The sequence below is a fragment of the Lonchura striata genome, chromosome 6 (genome assembly GCF_046129695.1).
Source record: "Lonchura striata isolate bLonStr1 chromosome 6, bLonStr1.mat, whole genome shotgun sequence".
In the NCBI taxonomy this organism is placed as follows: Eukaryota; Metazoa; Chordata; class Aves; order Passeriformes; family Estrildidae; genus Lonchura; species Lonchura striata.
The window spans coordinates 32,794,792-32,814,351 of NC_134608.1; the positions used below are offsets into that span (position 1 = coordinate 32,794,792).

General features: G+C 42.8%; 2 protein-coding genes across 2 annotated transcripts; one reads left to right on the top strand and one right to left on the bottom strand.

Moving 5' to 3' along the window:
* Positions 1-2,965: 2,965 nt before the first annotated feature.
* Positions 2,966-13,467, top strand: PLEK2 (pleckstrin 2). The gene is made up of 9 exons (XM_021537032.2): positions 2,966-3,211; positions 5,718-5,882; positions 6,813-6,994; positions 7,723-7,814; positions 8,146-8,333; positions 8,847-8,948; positions 10,323-10,406; positions 11,876-11,954; positions 13,123-13,467. The coding sequence occupies exons 1-9, from the start codon at positions 3,164-3,166 to the stop codon at positions 13,248-13,250; spliced, it is 1,068 nt and encodes a 355-aa protein (XP_021392707.1). The 5' UTR covers positions 2,966-3,163; the 3' UTR covers positions 13,251-13,467.
* A 1,892-nt stretch (positions 13,468-15,359) lies between these two features.
* On the bottom strand, positions 15,360-18,777 carry LOC110473995 (galectin-related protein A). Its single transcript, XM_077784099.1, has 4 exons — positions 18,679-18,777; positions 16,803-16,891; positions 15,869-16,043; positions 15,360-15,516 (listed from the first exon to the last, which is right to left on the bottom strand). Exons 1-4 carry the CDS (start codon positions 18,700-18,702, stop codon positions 15,373-15,375), a joined length of 432 nt encoding a protein of 143 aa, XP_077640225.1. The 5' UTR covers positions 18,703-18,777; the 3' UTR covers positions 15,360-15,372.
* Positions 18,778-19,560: the final 783 nt, after the last annotated feature.

Sequence of the window (19,560 nt, forward strand, 5' to 3'; positions counted from 1 at the left end):
GCTGATGTGTTCTTCATAGCAGAATCTGCACTTTGATTTTTGAGTGTAGACAGTGAAACAACTGTTTCCAAATACTTCCACCTTTCTGCAGTTAATTTTTAAATTGCTGTTATGTCAATACTATTGAATGCTTGTTGTCTTTCACTTCTATCTAGAAATTATCATCATGCTTTATTCATCCCTAATCCACTATAGGTACTAATTTGGGAGTGCTGCCCTGGATGGCAAAGTCCTAAGAAGCTGCTTTGAAAACCCTGGTGTCTGTAATGCCCCAGTGCTGTGTATGACATCATGATACACGCTGACCATGGCAGAGCATGGGATGGGGTTTTCCTTTGGGCAGGTTCCCTGAATGAGCTGTGTGAGACTTCTTGAAGGACTGAGTGGGAGGTACCAGCAGGGTCTGCCAGCTGCAACAGCACAGACTGCACTCAGAGCTGTGGAGGCTGCTCCTCCCTCCCCTGTATCCCTGAGTAGCATCCTGTGGTCTTGAAGGCAGCTCTTTCTGTCCATCCCATTCCAAATTCTACAGCATATAAAGAATTTGGGAGTCACTTTGAAGGCAAGAAAATGTCAAGTACTCAACTGTTCTGTTTTTTGTTATAATACTACACTGTTGTGGAAAGCACTCTCAAATGGATCGGAGGAAATGGGTACTCTTCTCTTCAGAGAGTTTTAAGGCCCACAGAAGATTTGGTGTCAGGCTCCCTAGGTTTATACAGATCAAAGCATGTCCTTTTCCACCGGAAGAGTTCAATGCCAGAACTTGCATTCCCAGCCCATGCATGAATAGGACAGCTCAGATCTACTGACTCATTTTATACTACCTGACCCTGAAAGATCCGTGTTTACTCAGCCTCAGGGAGCAATACAGGGGCTGTTTTTCAAATTTGATTAACTACAGAATGAGACAGGGAGAAAGGGGTGTGTCTGTCATAAATATCCAAAGTATTGAAGAAATACTATGAGTCAAAGTACTGAAGGAAGTGAAGGCTCTATATAAGAAGTAGTTGATACAAAACCTGTTATTTAATGACCAGCTGAAGCAAGGTTTGCTTCGCCTTTCACCGGCAGTTTGACAAAAGAATTCTTTGTTGCTTAAGGTAATTTTGCCAAGATCTGTCTGCAGGGTTGTGGGTGGTCTGCATGCTGGAGAAAAGGAGCTTGTCAGATCTTCAGTGAGGACTGCTTATGGAGCAATTCTGAGATCACTGTCTGAGCAAGAGCCCCCTGCAAGCTTCTACCTGTCCTCCCTAGCATGAAATAGCACCTTGAATAAATTGCCTGCAGTAACAAGCTGAACAATGTGAAGTCAAACCTCAAATACCAAACGGTGGAACACTGTATTCCTGAAGCTGGTTATATAAAGAGTGCATGTCCGTGAAATACATGCAGCAGTAATCTCTCTTGTGAACCTGGACTCGAGTTTTCTTTTTTTTTTTTTTCCCTCCAGTGTAATTCTGATGTACCAAACATGGTGAGCTGATTTTTTTTCCTGCTGGCTTTATCAGGGTTTTTTTTTTTCAAAGATTCTGCTTCTGAATACAGCTTTTACCTACAAATATATATGTGTGTGTATATATATATAGAGATGGCAATCTTTTCAAATTGTGAAATTCTTGTTATTCAATGGTTATTTTTTCAATTAACAAAAAAATTTGGTTAATTTCTGCTTTATTTAATGCCATAATTATATTTTTTTTAAATTACAAAAATTTCCATTGATAACTCTGAAAATATTACATACCAGCAGCAAAAAGTACTTTTCCAAGTGTTCTGTTGCTGTACTTACTTTAGGTGGACTGAGGAACAAACATACTGGGCTATGACTTACTGAGCCTGTTGCCTGGTAGCTGCCTGCCTTTTCCCAAGAGGCAAAAGGTGTACAGTAGGAACTACATAGGTAACTTCTGCTTTTGAAATCTCAGCCAGCATGTTTTCTCTTTATACAGAATCAACTTTTCTAACTTCCAGCAGTGTTTAGTCACCCACTGTAGTCTCATGGCCTCTGCAGGACTCTTCTTTGGCTTATCTCCAGCACAATATTGGTTTCAATTCTTCAGTGTCTTGCTATCCCTAGCCAAAAGATATAAAAATGTATAAAGAAATTGTTTGTTCCTTTTCCTTGGTGCATGAAAGTGTGCCCCTTGATATTGGAGTCACTTTGTCTTACTGACCTCTGGACTCCACATAGCAACGAGTGCTTTTGTTTATTTGCTCTACTCTACCTTGTATTTCTTATCACAGCTCATAGCTCTGCCCATATATATCACCTTCATTTTAGTGAGAGTTGTGGAATGCTGACAGTACAGCAAAGGCTGTTATTTCTGAACAGCAACACTCTCTGAAATATTACTTCATATTAAACAGATTTGTCGTGGTGGTTAAAGTCTACAAAAATAAAATAAACATCTAAGATTGTATTCAGACACAAAAGGCACTCTGTTTCAAGGCATTCAGGAGGTACAAGAGGTCACTGCAGTGTTCAAGGATCAGGCTGCTTTACTAAAAGCCTACTTATGTAGAGATTTAGGATATTAGGTTGAGAATCTTGGTTTATATACCAAATGGTCACTGAAAGTAGAGTGGATTCTTAGGTGCTTTGGAGCTTCTTTGGGGGAAAAAAAAGATTAGTGAAAAGTTACTGTAAGATTTGTAGAAGTCTTGTAATCATAATATCCTATATGTTACACTCACAATTTATGCTGATCTGTAGAATTCCTGAGAGATGGGTTTGTTAGATGAGAAATTTTAAGTGGTAGTTGTTTAGTCTGAAGTTTTGAGCAATGTGGTTTTAAGATTCTGCTTCCCTCTCCCATGTAATAACTGATTTGTCATTTTCTAGCTGCTTTTATTGGCCAGCTCGCTTGGTAGTGGTTTTTTGCTTTACTAAATTCTGTGAAATTCTTTCAAGATCCTTTTTAGACATCCCTTTGTTTTACTTCCCCGAGGGCAGGTAATACATCAGAGCCAGCTCGCTGTTTAACTAATGTCTCACAGGTAGGGAGGGAGGTAAAAAAAAACAGGGGAGGCAGAATGCGTCACGTCGGAGGAGGGGAGCAAGGAAAAATCAGCTTTCTTGAACAAATCATGTGCAGAGGGACAGGCTGCCAGGGCTCAGGCAATTCTCGGCGGTCCTCTGCTCTATTCCCTGCCGGCCACGATGGAGGAAGAAGCTGGAGTGCTGAAGGAGGGCTTCCTCGTCAAACGGGTGAGTGCTGTGCTTCCCCTGGAGCGGCTCCCGAGCAGGGCAGCGAGCCGAGCTGCCGGCCAGGGAGCCCGCGGGGCTCCTCCTGCTCCTGCGAAAGGAGCTGCTCCAGGTGCAGGTGCTCCCCGGGGAGCTGCACCAGCTGCAGCTGCCCGCTACCCACCCGCAAGCTTCCCTGGGCTGGCATTCCTGCAGAGGAAGATGAATTAGCCATCGGGATTACTCGGGTGTTAGAAAGCCAATCCGCCTGCACCCCGCACGCACCTCTGCAGGGAGCAACCCACGGCGGCAGGGGGGCCACCACGGGAGCATGGAGAGACAGGAGGAGTTTGGGGTCGGTAAGATAGCTTGTGCCTTCTTCTGTGACATGTCTGCGCAGAGTTTCCCATTTCACATGAGAGAATGGAAAAAAGATTATTCTTTTTGAAGGGGATCAAAGCAATGCAAACTTAAAAATGCTTTTGAAATAACTTATTTTTTCCAATCTCTTCAAGCAGTGCTATTAGAAAATTCTAGCCAAAATGTGGTGAAAAGATTTCAACCTTCCCAATACTTCTCCCTATAGGACCAAATCAATCATTGCTGGAACACAAGGAGGCAATTTAGCAAGGGGCATAAACTGCTTTTAGTACCAAGAACCTGTCTCAATGATTAATATGGCCCTTGATTTCATAGAAAAAAATGTGATTCAGAGGTTTGTTCAAAGCTTTGCCACGCCTAGGGAAATGCTTTTGTGCAGTACGTGGCAGTGTTTCTGGTGCTAACATGAAGGTAATCCTGGTCAGGAGTTTTCCTGGCAGGGCTCCCAGCCAATTGGCGGGCCAGACACTGGCCATATGGAGTTTTGTGTGGAAAAGGGGCTATTCTCCTTCCTTTCTGCAGCAAGGGCAGAGCAGTCCCCACTCCCAGTCTCTTCTCTGGGCTACAGCTCTACTTTTTGGCTCTTAAGTGACTACTGAATTCAAATGGGCACCAAGTGTGTGAGAGGAATAGGTTATTGGCAGCACACAAAGCTGTGACCGCCAGTCTGTACAACATCACCCAAATACACAGCTTGGCAGGAAGGAGAGCACAAAGAGGATGACTAGAGGAAACTGAGGGTCAAGGGAACCAGGGATCCACAGAGAAAAAAAAGAGAAGGATGGGATGGGATGGGATGGGATGGGATGGGATGGGATGGGATGGGATGGGATGGGATGGGATGGGATGGGATGGGATGGGATGGGATGGGATGGGATGGGAGAATTATGGAAGAATAATGGAAAAATTATGTACTGTAATGCATTATATATACAAAATGAATGTGTGAAATTAGGTAAAGATAAAAAAAGGTAAGGCAATCTCCTGAGAAAAGAGAACATTTTCTAGAAGGAAAGAATAAAGCCATAGTAAAGAACATACAGGAAAAATGGCCAAGTAACTTTAGAACAAGGGAAAAAAACATGAGGAACACAAAGGGAAGGAAAGAACAAACATGAGATAAATAAATTGTATTTAGTATGGACTAGAAAAAAGTGGATCTACAGTGCTCTGGATTTAAAAGATTCATTACTCCACCTTTACTTGGAGATTGCTGGGTTTCCCCTTTATTTATGGAGAACTAATGAGCTTTGATTCGTGCCACAACTGGACCTTACATGTTTCTTTCTCCAAGCCATGCCCACTCTCTCCCAGGTGTCAGAGCTTCCTTTTACCCCCTGCTTTGCCTGCTGGCTGTAACGCTCCATCCCCCGTAGAAACACTAGTCAGCTTCTTGCACAGCAAAGCTGGACCAGACACCATCAGACAGGACTAAGCCTGCCAGTGCCAGCCCTCACTGGCTTTGCTGTCCTTTAACCAGACTGAAGAGAGCTGGGGGCTGTTTACAGAGGAAAATTAGGAGGATTTGTGTGTATTATATAAACCATGAGGCATTCAACAGCAGCCTTCATTCGGTCTTTTGTCATCAAAAAGCATATTTCCTTTACAGGAAACAGTAGCACAGGGAATGTTTTAGCCCAGCAGATTAGAGGCAGGTGGGATTGAAATGAACTTCTCATTAACAGTAAGTGAGGGACGTAAGGAAAAGACAATTCACCCAGCAAACTGCTTGCAAAACCACTTGGCACCTAGAGGCACATCAAAATGAAAGAGACACCACCCAGGGTCACCAGAGAGGAGGAGATGGCTGCCAAGAGCCCTCACACATTTTGGATTTAGCCCTGTTTCTGCTGTCAGTGGACAGGTGTGCACCTACATCAGCACTTTGGGATAGTTCATGTGAGCTTTTACAAGAAACAGTTTGTGCCAGCAAAGTTCTCCAGGCTGAAGAAAGAGCACAGCACTTTTATATTTCTCTGTGATTTTATAGTAATGGAGCTTTGCTATTTTGTTACTTAAAATGTGTATTTCAGGGAGAACAGGACTCACGATGACTTGTGCTTCTTTTCATACAAGAAGCCAATAAGAAAATATGGTCATTTCTCAATGCTTGTGTTACAATCAGCTGTGTGGATTTCTTCCCCTTCAGGGACATGTCGTTCGTAACTGGAAAGTGAGATGGTTTGTCCTGCTTCAGGATAAGCTGCTGTATTACAAAATTGAAGGAGGAAAGAAGGAGCCTTCTCCAAAGGGCAGGATCCTTTTGGATGGCTGCACTATTACTTGTCCATGCCTGGAATATGAGAACAGACCGGTATGACTGCAAAAATGTATCTCTTCTCTGTCACTCATTTTCTAACTTCTTCCTATCTTTTCCTCTCCTCCTGGCTTCTTTGATTACTGCATCCATACCACTAGGGTGCTTCCAGAATTAGGCCCAGCCAAAAGCAAGCTGCCTCTAGCAGTATAACCAGGACAAACACTGAATCCCTCCTTGTGTCTCTTCCCTGTGCCCAAATGTATGTCAGCTATTAACAAAAAATACAATCCCAACCACTACTCCTGTACCACACAGTGAAGAGAAAAAAATATAAGTGCATCAGCCCAACAGTGTGTGGAGAGAGGACATGAACAACCCAATAGAACCTGAGGAGGGTGGGGGAAAAGGGAAATATCACCTGTGGTAGTTGTCTTAAAGCCTGGATATCCATGGGGTGCTCCCAGACAGCCAGACCAGAATCATTTTTCCTTCACCAATGGGATATTGCTGCTGTAGAAAGTTTTCAGCAAGAGGACTCTGGAAGAAAATGTTCTTCCTGTGTTTTTCTGCTCTCCTATGGGTAGCAGCAATGCAGATTTCTTCTGTGGGGAGTATCTGTGTGGTCTGCTCTCTTCTAAGTACCAGGAGCTCTCCATGCATGTAAACCACGTTTATAACTGAAACCCCAGGGATTTGAGGAGGATAGAAGAGCCAACCACTCCCTCCCCACACACACACAAAAAAACCCAAAACAAAACAAAAAAACCCCTACAAACAACAAACAAACAAAAACAAACAAAAAATCCTCACCAAAATCAACCCAGATTTGTGCCCACCATCCTTCTGAACAAGAATTGCTCTGAACTGCTTGGGTGGGATGCACTTTCAGACTTATTTGTATCACTTGGGCCACTGCTAAAAAAAGCAAAATGCAAGATGAGCGAAATAACTAAATGATGTTATTGCTTTGTCCTTTCTCCACAGCTACTCATCAAACTAAAGACAAAAACCAATACAGACTATTTCCTTGAATGTTGCTCCAGGGAGGAACGTGACTCTTGGGCTTTGGACATCACTGGAGCTATTCATGCTGGTCATCCAGTACAGGTACAAGAACTTCACAGAATGAAGAATTCTTTCAAACTGCTAGAAAATATCAGCCTCCAGTAAGTGTATATGATCTGTTCTTCTGTTGTTGCTGTAGTTTGCAAAGTGCCTGGATAAGCAGGCGGTTGATGGATGGGGAGGGTCAAGGGAAGCTCCTTTCTGCACAGATTTGCTCCTCTGTGGCCAGGAACCTCTGAACTGGCTGCCCTGTCCTAGGTTTGCACATACTTTAGCCGGGGAATGCACTTTTTCCTGACCATCATCTTTTGGGAGTATGTAGGTTCTGCACAGGCACCTCACTGCTGGCTTGAATACCTCCCCTAGTCAGGTGCAAATGTTCTCACAGGGGAGATGTCTTACCTATAAAGATGTAACATCAGAGAAGCACTGGGTAGTGGCTTTGTGCCCTGTTGCTGAGTTTTCAAAGCTGATATCTAGAATCCGGACTAAGATTTTTAGGGTGCATCATCTTATATAAGAGGAAATGGAGACTGAGTAAGAAACAAAAGAATTACATAAATTTGATTTGTGTTAACAGGTAAATTGGGCTGACTGTAAATCAGTTTGCAGTGCTCTGAATTGAAAGATACTTTGTGAGGCATCTTGTTTAGTGCTGCTATTGGGAAAATAGTTTTCCTGGAATGTAGTTAGGACAGTGTTTCTGGGGGAGTACCTAGAATACTTCCCATCCTTATGTGGGTAATCATCCCTGGCACTGACAAAAGTATACAGCTGTTTCTGCTAGTGTCTCTCATCTGCTGATGTTGTGCTGTGTTCTCATTTGCAGCAATATAGTGGAGAGAATGTATGACAGCAGCACTGGAATTAAGCTGACCCGCAATTTGGATCAAGGCAACAGATATAAAGAGACCTTCACAGGTACATCTGGCAGGCAAAGAGCCACCTCACATCTGATATGCCACATTGTAGGGACAAGGGAGCTACTGTACTGCCTTAATAGTGAGATAAGCTCTGGCCCAGTGGAACCTGGCATTGCAGCCAAGCTCTCCAACACCTTTCTTTCTTACTCTCTGTATGTATGGAAGCACACTTAGGACCTCAGACTTCTGGTCAACTTTGCACTTCTCTGACAATCTTTGGGATGGTGCCAAAATGTTTCTGCAAGTGAAAACCTGCGTGGCAGGAGACCGTCTGCCTTCCCTCAGAAGAGCACACTGTCTTGGTATGAGAGCTGCCTTTCTTCCTGCAGGTTCCGCCCTGGTGGACTGGCTCATCTCCAACGGCTTTGCTGTGTCGCGATTCGAGGCCATCACCTTGGCATCCATGCTGATGGATGAGAACTTCATCAGGCCCGTGGGAGTCCGCAGCACCGAGGCCACGCGCTCCAGTGACCTCTCGGAGAAGTTTCTCGACGACTCCACCGCACTCTACATGTTTGTGAGTGATGCAGCTGCCCACACAGGCACCTCCTCTGGCCCTCTTCACACACTTGGTTTGGGGTACAGGTGCACAGCATGCAACCAAAGCAAATGTGCAGCCTGAGAAAGTAAATGCAGAAGAGCAACTCTAGTCTTTTAGTAGTACTAACACTGGCACTTTTGCTGGAGCCAAATAGCTACATGGATATGGAGGGATCTACAAATTACATAATTAGGCATGAAAAGAGGTGTGTCCTGGAGTGCAGTGCTGTGTCTGCACGTATTGGAGGCAGTGCTGTAGTTGTGCTACAGCTCAAGGCCATAGCACTTATACCCAGCATGTACAGATTTCCAGCTGTAATTTGTTGCCTGTGAGTCTTGGTCCTACAAGGCTGAGCAGCAGAGCTGTGGAGTAGAATTTACTCAGGAAATATAAGCTAAAAACAGCTAAGGAAAATAAAATGGGGGGAAAAAGCAGAATTTTGTACTTAAATGTCTGTTTAGATTAAAAATGTCTTTTCCCTATTTGCAGGCTGAGAGCAGTAAGAAAAATACTAGTTCCAAGGAAGAGGTTAATTTTAACATCTCTGAATTAAGTGGCACAATTGTGAAGCAAGGATTCTTAGTGAAACAGGTAAGCATAGTCTTGGAACCTGCCCTGGGAGACAAGTAAAAGTACAGCTCTTAGGGTTTCTTAGAGAGTAAATGTGACTTATACAGTGATGGCTGGACAGATGTGCCTAGCAGAACTAACTTGCCTGAGAGTATATGAGGCATTGCAGTTAAAAGTATCCAGTTTTAAAGAAGTGAACTATGGAATTTGCTCAGACAGGATTAATTGGATATTCTGTACATATTGAGAATATACTGAAAGGTACAAAACAGCATCAAAAGCAGAAGTACCACACAAACTCCAAATCCTACCAGAGGTGTTACATCTATTTTCATACAGAGCCACCTTCCTTTGGTTTAACCTATCCTATCCAGGTAGTGTGAACAGTGAGGATGTGTTGCTGGCCACAGATAAATTTCAAAGCTGAGTATCTTGACCTTTGTATGAAGTGGACATTTACCTGTGAGCAGTCATTGTGTACTCATGGGTGCTTTGGTGGTAGTGAAACTTATTTTTTTTGGGCACAAGTACCTGTTGGCAATAACTGTTTCCAAGATCTGATCCTTGGTCTGCAAGATGTAGTTTCCAAAGCTTGCTATGAACAAGATAAGGGTCAATCACTCTTTCAAAGCCTAACATAGCCACCTGCAAATGGAATCCTACCTGCAGTGCATGGCCACACCCTTACTCTGAAGTGTAAGAGTCCCAACCTTAGTGTTGTGCAAACTGGATCACCAGATGCTTCCCAACCCTCCCTCTTCCAGCTGCCAGAGTGCCATGAGGGTTGGCATGGCATTGCAGGATCTCCACAGGCTGGCAGTGTCAGCACAGGACACGAGAGCTGCCCAGGAGCTTCTGCCAATGGGCAGTGGCAGCCAGAGACAGCCCCAGAGCCCCAGCCCCGGGCTGGCCCTGAGCCCAGCACCAAACCTCCAGGAGAGGAATGCTCCCAGAGCCTGGCATAGGCCTGGCAGCAGTGAGAGGGCTGCAGTGAAAGGGTAAAGAGCTGCCATAGGACCTGACAGAAGCCCTTTGGAGCACACACAGCATGGGGTTTTAATCTGAAACTCACATTTAATCTGAAATGTGAGTTTCAGATTAAATGTGAAACTCACATTTAATCTGAAATGAAAAGCAGGAATGAGGGATATAACCATTTTTCCTGTCACTATGCTTTCTTAGTTCTCTGCACAGGGAAGGAAGAGATGAAGGAATTGTCAATGTATGGAAGAAGAAAGATAAGAAGAAGATCATGGGAATTAACAAGATGTTAGGAATTACTTTTCTCTGTTGGGTCCAGAACCTCTTTTTTTGGTACTTATTTATGTCTCCCCTACAGCCTGTTGGTAAATGGTCATTTCAGGAGGTAGCAATTTTAATTCTTCCATTTTTCAGGGTCACAAGAGGAAAAACTGGAAGGTGAGAAAATTTGTTTTGAGAGCTGATCCTGCTTTTTTGCACTACTATGATCCCACCAAGGTACGTGAGTTGAAAGTTACCATCTGTGGCAAGAACAATTCTCTCCCTCTCGGGATTATTCATAGAGGTACACAGAGAGAAAGAGAAAACAATTTCTATTTCTGCTCCTTCTTTTTCCTATGTGGAATGTGTTTGGAGAATTGTTTACCTGGAGTGATTGCTTGATTGGATTCTGGTAAGGATTGTTTGAGCCTGATGGCAAATCAGATCCACCTGTGTCTGGACTACAGCGAGAGGGTCACAAGTTGTGGGAGGGTTTGAGTCAGAGAAAGTAGTATGTAGTTTTAGTATTCTCCTTTTATATAGCATATTAATGTATTTTAGCATAGTTATAGTAAAGAAATAATTCAGCCTTCTGAATTGAGTCAGACATTGTAATTTCTTCCCATTGGGTTTGCCTGCATGTACAATAACCATCCCCAGAAATCCTTTTAGAAACATAAACATTATAGTGAAGATACAGTTATGCTGTAAATGTTCCTGTCACTCTGGGCCTCTCTATCCTTTTTTAGGAATTAGACCTTTCTGACCTTAGTTGTCTTTGTAGGATTTTGTATCCCTGCCTCTTCTGTCCTTTTTCCCAGTGAAATTCCTTTTCCTTAGCCAGGCAGTAGCAGTCTTCTTGGGATTGGTCCCTTGCTGTACTCTCGCAGTCTGGGTCCTGCAGGGTTTTTTTCCCAGGTTGTGACCTTTCTGGGCTGAAATCCCACCATTTGAGGATCATACTGTTACTGGGATTTTTAACATCCTTTTCCCAGTATTGAATAGGGTCTTCTTAATGCCAAAGTATTTATAGGAATTTCTACTACTCAGTTTTAAACTTTCTCATCAAAAGTAGAATTTATGTTCATGAACATAATAATCAATGTGAGCAGCTCAGATACTTAGGGTACCACAAAGCCAAACAGGATTGCAAAAAGAACATATATAGAAATGCTTGATGTGACTTTTAAAGAGAATAGGAACAACATACTTAGAGCTTATGGAGACAGTTCATTTTTTGTTTCCTGTTCCATCGTGTTTCTTTTTTCATTGCAAATTATCCTTGTAAGGCTATAAGCTGAAACTGCGGAACCTGAAGACAAGAAACAAGAGTGCCAGCCACCTTGGGAAAAGAGCCAGATTTTTGTCATACAGTCTCAGTGAAAAGCAGCAAGCTAAATACTTACAGAAATATATATAATTCAGTATGTTGTTATTGATAAAACCACACATACGTTTGAAGTGTGATTGCCTACCCTCGTGCTTTTAACTGATCTACACCATGCCCAGCTACATCAGAGAAACATCTGGGACTGAAAAAATATATTCATGCCTTTAACTACATGTTCTAATTTATTTCTTTTGTGACATAGATATCTCATGCCTGGAAAAACTGGCATTATGTCTCCAACTTCATAAAAGTAACGCATGTGCTCTGGGAAATGATGATATTTTCCAGCTATGCCCTGTTTCCTTTTTCTTTGCAGGAAGATAACAAGCCAGTAGGTGGATTCTCTCTTCGTGGCTGTCTTGTCTCAGCTCTGGAGGACAACGGAGTCCCAGCAGGTGAGCACAAGTCCCTAAACTTTCATACATTTATGTGTATGCCTTAGCAATACAGTCTTTGTGTACGAGTTTGTAGATATGCCTGCTTGTATGCACAAGTGGGCTGACTTTCCATTTCCCTTTGCAAGCAAGGGAAGAGGCATGTTACAAATCCCTGTACTGCCAGGCAGTCCACACCAAAGGGGACTGTTTTTTTTAGTGCTATTTCTACATGTCTTGGGAGTTCTCTTTATATGGGCTTTTCTTGGTCATATGACCTCTGAGACAGTCCTAAGACTGATTAATATTCCAGAGTTAACAGACAAAGAGAAAACACTTTCTTTTGGGGTGTTGTATACCTCCAAGTCTTGAGGCATCCTCTGATGCCATCCATTTCCTTGTCCTCTCAACTTATGCTATTACCTTTTCCTTTCTGACCTGCTAGAACCCAAATGCAGGGAGACATAAAGACAGCAATAAAAAACAGTTCTGCTGGAGCATAGGCTTAGCTCAGGCATTTGTCTAGAGCTTCAGCCTCATAGGTAAGTGTTTCTGCTATTAAAGCAATTTATTTTATGACAGTAAGCACAATGCGTAGATATCAAACACAGAACATCTTTCTAAAGAGAAGGTCTGAAAAAGCTTTCTTCTGGGGGCAGGGGCACATGATGAATAATAGAGCTCCTTGCTAAGAGGAACCTAGCTATGGGCAGGAGAAAACCTAATCTATTGTGCAAAATAGTACGGGATCATTATTCCACTGTATAACTCAAGTATTAGTCTCCATCTAAACAGAGAACATTTTAGCTATATGGTAGAGTGCACAGTAGTTCATACAATCTACATCAAGAATGTCTATACTATATTTTCATAGAATTGTAGAATCAACAAATATTTGGGTTAGAAGAGACCCCAAATATCATTTAGTTTCCATCCCCCTGCCACAGACAGGGTCAACTTCCACTTAATCTGTTTGCTCAAAGCCCTATCCAACCTGGCCTTGAACACTTCCAGAGGTTTTGAAGAGGGAAATCAGACACAAAAGTTCTAGATGTCTTCTCCATAATAAAAAAGAAAGATTTAATTCCCTCATTCACAAAATTCAAATTCTTCCCTATGAAGCTTCACATCTGCCAGAAAGATTTTCTCTGTGCACTCTCCTGATCTGTCGGGTTTTTTTTCTCTGCAGGAGTGAAGGGCAATGTGCAAGGCAACCTTTTCAAAATCATTACCAAAAATGACATTCATTATTACATCCAGGCCAGCTCCAAGGCAGAGAGAGTGCAGTGGATTGAGGCAATCAAACCGCTTACATGAGTGATGCGAACTCTGTGCCAAATGACAAACTACATTTATGACCAACTTCTTTCTCTCATTGCCTGGGAGTGTTGTTTTTCCTTTGATAGTCAATGTTCATTATTTGAATCACCATAGCACCTACCAGTTCCTGGCAGACCATGCAGACCAAATCAAGTAGATCCAGAATAATTCCCCCCTCCTTGAATTTACCATCTAACCAAGGGACAAAACCAGGTGGATACAGACAAATGGGGCTTTACTAAGAAACTATGAGATATTCCAAGATGGAAGAAAAGGATCTTTTATACAAGTATTTAGTCTATGTCTGACAGATCCATGTTGTGCTTTATCTTAAAGCAGAATTGTCTTGTTCCTTTCCCCTTTATAAAGGGGCTCATAAACTTAGCTAGTTAAGACTGAAATGTATAAATCATGAAAGGTGCTGGTGTCTGAGGCTGCCTTTCTTGGTGTACCACATGAATCTTGTGCTAAGCCACAACCCAGCTGCCAGGATAATAAGCATTGCAAAACAAACAAGGGGTCTGTCTGTCCATCCATCTGCTCTACTATTTACTTCTCTGTTAGACTGGAAAAGAACAAAGGATCATGCTCCTCACCCATATAGATTACTCTTATGCTGGTAATGTCCCACATCAGAACAGGATCCTGAGTATCAAATCAAAACAGTGGAAGTTCCAGACAATTTCTGGTATTGAATATGTTGGAAGAAATTCCTCAGCCATAAAAGCAAGACTTTTCCTTCTGATAATTACCATAAGTCCATTTATGTTGGAGCACCATTTGGACAGAGAACTACAGTAGCAGTCCTCACTATTGCTTTTTCTATCTCAAGTCATTATTGTTTTCCATTATTTGTCTACTAAACTTGTATTTGATATCATTAAATAAAAAAATAGTGGATTTCAATATCCTGTGCTATTTAGAGATGTGATTTTTCTCAGAGGGCAGTTTGAATATATGAAAAACAAGGGTTTAGTACACTATAATTTTAGATTTATATATAAACTGAGACACCAGAGAGTAAAATGGAATGTAGGAAATTTTTCAAATACCCAATCAGCCTGCTGGATACACTATTTTCATAAAATGTCTTGTTTTATCTGAGTACCTGTACCTGACAGCCAGATTCTGCAGAGCCTTTAAAAAGGCAGCATGCTCTATATCTTCCCTGAAGTCATAGAGGAATTTGATAACCCTCTATCCACAGATTCATTTCTGTATAGATGTTTTGTTCTTTGAGTTGTGTACTGAAGTCCTTTCAACACCAAAGGCAGAACATGATACTTGCTTATTTATTAAAATAGCCATGGATTTAGGATTTTCCTCAGAAGGTAGAGCAACGAAATAACAGCATAACACTTACATGCATTCAAATATTTAAGAGAGCTTGTAAAGAAGTTTGCCAGCAAAGGTGCAGTTTTAATTATATGCAAGAACAAGAATGGGCAGTGCAGTTTCAGCTGCAGATACCATTTCCTAGGGCTGGTCCAGAGAAGACTGTGAAATCCACAGCTGTCAAAACCTTTCAATTCCGGAAAAACTGCCTGGAAGAGACAGGGTAAGGCAGGTAAGGCATTTATTGCTCTCTGCTGGGAGGCACAGATGCTTTTGTGCTGACTGAGCAGAGCTTCCAGAAAAAGCAGTTCTCTCCTGATAATGTGAGCCTTGCTGGGGCCTATCAGACTCCCTTATTCATTTATAAGAAAATCTCCTGCTTCTCATTTCTCAGACCCACCACCTGCATAATGCCCAGTTCTAGTCACAAGACTAACAACAGCCACCCACCACAGAGGGCTGAGCTCTGCCACCTGGCATGCCTGAGGGTGTAAGGAGCCAAAAGGATGTGAGATACTGCATAACATCATAAATCTTGCCGTTTGGGAGGCCAGAAGTGTATCTCAGCAAAGGCTTTGAGATGTATCCAGACCAGCCATAGGTCTGCAATTGCTGTGAGTGTTTATGGGGGGGGAATAAAAGTGTGTATCTCAAACACATCAGTGAATTAAAAAGATACAGTTCCCACTCTTCAGAATCAGCCAGAGGAAAAAGACAAAACATGTCTGAGACAAGAGACAGTACGTTTTCCTCAGTCCTCTGGTGATATCCTGGTATCCTTTTTTCAAGCCACTTTGGTAAGCTTGACATCCCCTGAGATCCGCAAAGCTTTCACCAAGCTCAGAGGCTGAATGCGGTGAGTGAAGTCACAGAGCTGCCGTCCATCAAGCAAGACTCGTATTTGCTGGTGTTCACATAAGAGCTCCATCTGCAGTGGAAAAGGACAGAGAAGATTAGCAGCGGGGCTGATTTCAACAGCATGGACTTAGAACTAAATATTACGAGGATAGTGAAGCACAAAGTCTAACAGTTCTTCTGAAATGCCCCTAATAAATAACCTACCCTCTTCTGAGATGGTACTGCAAATCTCCACTGGGTACTCGCTGTGATTAGAGAAAGAGATGCCTCTTTCCCATCAGGGCTTGAACTGCTGCTGTCTGTGCCACACTAGACTAGTTAACCTGGCAATGTCAGTGGCTGGCTGTTTGTGGTCATATACACAGCCTTCAGCTTTTCTCCCCTCCTTTTCTCTACCCTATTCATAGTACCTGAAAAATTACCTTGAAAGTGTCACCTGCAGTAAATGGAAAGTAGGGAATAGTCTTCTCTTCTCTTCCCCATTTCCCAGCAATTCGTGCATTTCGGGTGATGGATTTCTCACTGAAGTTAACTGTAAATAACAGCCCGACATCTTTGTTGGCATCCACTGGATCACAGAGCAGAGTCACTGAAAAGCTGAAAAAAGATCTATTAAATGACTGGAACTTTCAGAAATGCGAAAGGACATGGTGAACGTGGCAGATGCTTATAGAGACTAGAGATAGCTGCTGGTTTCGTGTCAGACTGAAACACAGGGCTTCTACAGGCTCAGAAGCTGGAGAAACAGATGAGACCCAGCTGGTCTTTGTTTCCTGTCCCAGTATCCAGTAGAATGTTAATGATTTCTGATGTTGCTTTCCCTCTGTCTTGACTGAAATCAAACCCTTCAACATGTACTCGTTTGTGTCCTAAAAGAAACCTCGGCATACCCTTCACTAGTGGAAGCAGTGGAGCTGATAGCTGTAGATGCAAAAAAGGCGCAATGATGAGCATAGTTGCTGCTATCCAGATAAAAACCAGCAAAGAACCTCCAGCTCCTGTGCCAAAACTGGTTTTTAAATGGTGTTGATTCCAACCCCCCACAGACAACCAAGATTCAGGTTGAGAATTGCACCTTTTCCTGAAGGAGAAATGCCACTTTTTTGTTCCCTCCAGTTCACAGTAGATAAGGGCAAGGAGTAGAAAATCTTGTCAGGGCAGTCAGAAAGGCTAAACAATTAACTCCTTCCTGACCTTATAATCTTAGTCTGAGTGCAGGAAAATTAAGTAAGGCCATAAATTGTTAATTTATTTTACTTCCTTCAAGAGCACATACCTCCAAGAAAAATGTCTGATTTAGAAGAAAGGTAGGAGCATGTAAAACAGGGTGAAACCCCAAGCAGTCCCTTCACCTACCTCTTGGGTTTGGAATGTACCATGCCTATGACTGTGAGTTTCATGGTTGGTCTCAGGCCACCTTTAATTTCACCAACATACTGCTCCACCTGCAGGGAACAGTGAAAATGGCTTCAGTGGGTCATGCTGTGGGTAAACCAGGTTTAACGGCTGCTTTGATCACCTGATATGACTTGGATTTATTTTTGTATGTACAAAAGAACTTCAGCGTGTTTCCAGCTCAAAGTACTTCTTACACTCTGATGACACAATAAATCTGGTAAGATCACTCCAATTGCTCTGGTTGCAGCAGGTGAGAAGCTTGTGGCAGCATGATGTATGGTGCAGACTCTGCTTGAAACTACTCTGTCCTGCCACCTCAAATTTGCTACCAGAATTTGGTGGGCTAACTTGGCACCATCAGGCCTTACAGCAGGCCAGGCAGCCTCTGTCCTCCACTGTAAAAGCAGCGTAGATGCTGCCCTGCCACTGCATGTTGACCACATCCTCATGGGCAATCCCAGTCCTCTTGTGACAGTGACTTTGAAAAGTCACACTTTTTCAGAGGCAAAAAATGACGTCTTGCTTTTGTCCTGTTCACAGAGACCCGTAGTTGCAAGCTGTAACCAAAGATCTGAGCTACATTTGCTTTTTCTAAGCAATTCTCTAACAAGCTTTGATGGTCATTGGAGGAATTAATACAGGCCATAGCTGACATGGAAATATTATAGAGACCTTGGAAACAATTGATAGGGATGTTCTGAGGCTTCATTTTCAGAAATGGATTTAAAATGTAAATGTCAGAATACTACAGTGCAGCATGTAATCACTCCCCATGCAGATTCACTTAGAAAGAAGCTGCTATAAACCACTAAATGTTACTAGCAACTTGCGTAACACTGATAATATTCCAAGGCAATGCACAACAGACCCTGTTTGAGATAAAAAGAGCTTTATCATTCCAGTGTTCCAAGGTAAAAATTCAGACAGTTTTGCTAGAAGACCTGCACAATATATGCACACAAATTCAAGATAAAAAATGGTTTTTTTGTACCTCATTTCCTAATTTTATTATACTAGTTGTGTCTTCTGCTAAGAGGACCTTATACAATTTATTTTCGCACTTGGCTATTCACATCCAGCTACCTTTAGAGCTTCACAGATATATTAATAAACCTCTAATTCCTAACAAGGTCAATATTGGAAGAATAATTTTAAAATTTACCTTCAAAAATGACAGTGGTACTACTAATTGCTAATGATGTAAATTAACTCTTGCAGGAGTTCTACAGGTGACTCCAGCAAGGATGTTTTAAACTTTGTAACAAAAGAAATGCATCAAGCACTTGATATGTCTTACATAAGGAAACTGCTTGTCAGGTAAAGAATCTGACTGTAGGAAGATACTTTAAACTGGATAAAGCAATTAGAAAACAGGTAATAAGCATAAAAGATCTCGGGATAAATGAAGTTCATGCTCACTGAGGTCTCATGTCCCACTAAACCTTCTTCCTTGCCTAGAGACAAGATACAAAATACTACCCCAAATTGAAAATTCACATTGAGAAATTGTGCAGAGGTGCACCATAATAAGTATCATCACTAAAGGCACAGGATATCAGAACTGAATAAAACAAATGGTGACCACATGGTCTCAAGAGTTACAGTTCATCCAGGGTGGCTGGAGAAAATTTGAAGGCGTGACTGCCCACACACCACTTATCTGTGGACACCTAGTTAACATACAGGTGAGAAATACTCAGGAAGATTAAAGTAATGGTAGAAACTCCCGCAAACTTCTTGCAGAGTTTATGGGTGGGTCCCACCATATGCATATGGCACAGCTCCCATCCCGTATTTTCCATCAGGAGCCCTGGGGACTGACTCGGTCACTTACTTTGGCACACCTCTCCTCTGTCATCACCGCTCTCCCTCTTACACTTGCCTCGGCCGCTGCAGTCCCCGGAGGAGTTTTTGTTTTGCGTGTCAGGACAAAAGCAAACAAAAAGCCCGGAATAAAGGGAGGATGTTGAGGGGGGTCTTATCTCCGCCAAACACTGTCTGGACACCACCCGGCCCAGCCGCTGAGTCACTCCCTCTGCCCTGGTGCTTGCGGGGAGGGCAGGGGCCGCTGGGGGAGCTGGGCCTGCACACTGCATACAGGTATTGCAAATTACTTCATTTCCAACACCCGCGGGAGCGTGCACAGCCCACTCGTGAGATACGCTCTACTACGTTCGCGTACTCGCCTATGTAATACATGCAAACTCCACATCATTTATTTATTGATACCAACTCTCTCCTCTCTCAAATGCGTAACTACGTATGTATGTATACATATATATATTTATATACAATTTGCAGCCTTGTATATACACCTACATGTAGGTCTGTACATCCTATATATATGTGTGTATTTATATCTATATTTGTAGATATATGTATGTATATGCATACCAGGGTGAAGTATATGTAGAGGGTCATACAGCTATGGGTACATATACTCGCACACACACATGTAGCCCTGTACGTGCACCTCTGCGGCCGTGTGTGGGTGCATTTACGAGCGCACCGCTGCGGCCGTGTGTGGGTGCATTTACGAGTGCACCGCTGCGGCCGTGTGTGGGTGCATTTACGAGTGCACCGCTGCGGCCGTGTGTGGGTGCATTTACGAGTGCACCGCTGCGGCCGTCTGTGGGTGCATTTACGAGTGCACCGCTGCGGCCGTCTGTGGGTGTATTTCTGAGCACACTCGCTCCCACGTCCGGCCGCACCGACC

Excerpts from the sequence above, each read along its gene's own strand:
- PLEK2 (XM_021537032.2), top strand. The coding sequence starts at position 3,164 with ATGGAGGAAGAAGCTGGAGTGCTGAAGGAGGGCTTCCTCGTCAAACGG. Across the intron at positions 7,815-8,145 it reads ATATAAAGAGACCTTCACAG|GTTCCGCCCTGGTGGACTGG; the intron begins GTACATCTGGCA and ends TTCTTCCTGCAG. Across the intron at positions 8,334-8,846 it reads CCACCGCACTCTACATGTTT|GCTGAGAGCAGTAAGAAAAA; the intron begins GTGAGTGATGCA and ends CCCTATTTGCAG.
- LOC110473995 (XM_077784099.1), bottom strand. The coding sequence starts at position 18,702 with ATGACAGAGGAGAGGTGTGCCAAA. Across the intron at positions 16,892-18,678 it reads CAGAGGAGAGGTGTGCCAAA|GTGGAGCAGTATGTTGGTGA; the intron begins GTAAGTGACCGA and ends TGTTCCCTGCAG. Across the intron at positions 16,044-16,802 it reads GTACATTCCAAACCCAAGAG|CTTTTCAGTGACTCTGCTCT; the intron begins GTAGGTGAAGGG and ends ATCTTTTTTCAG.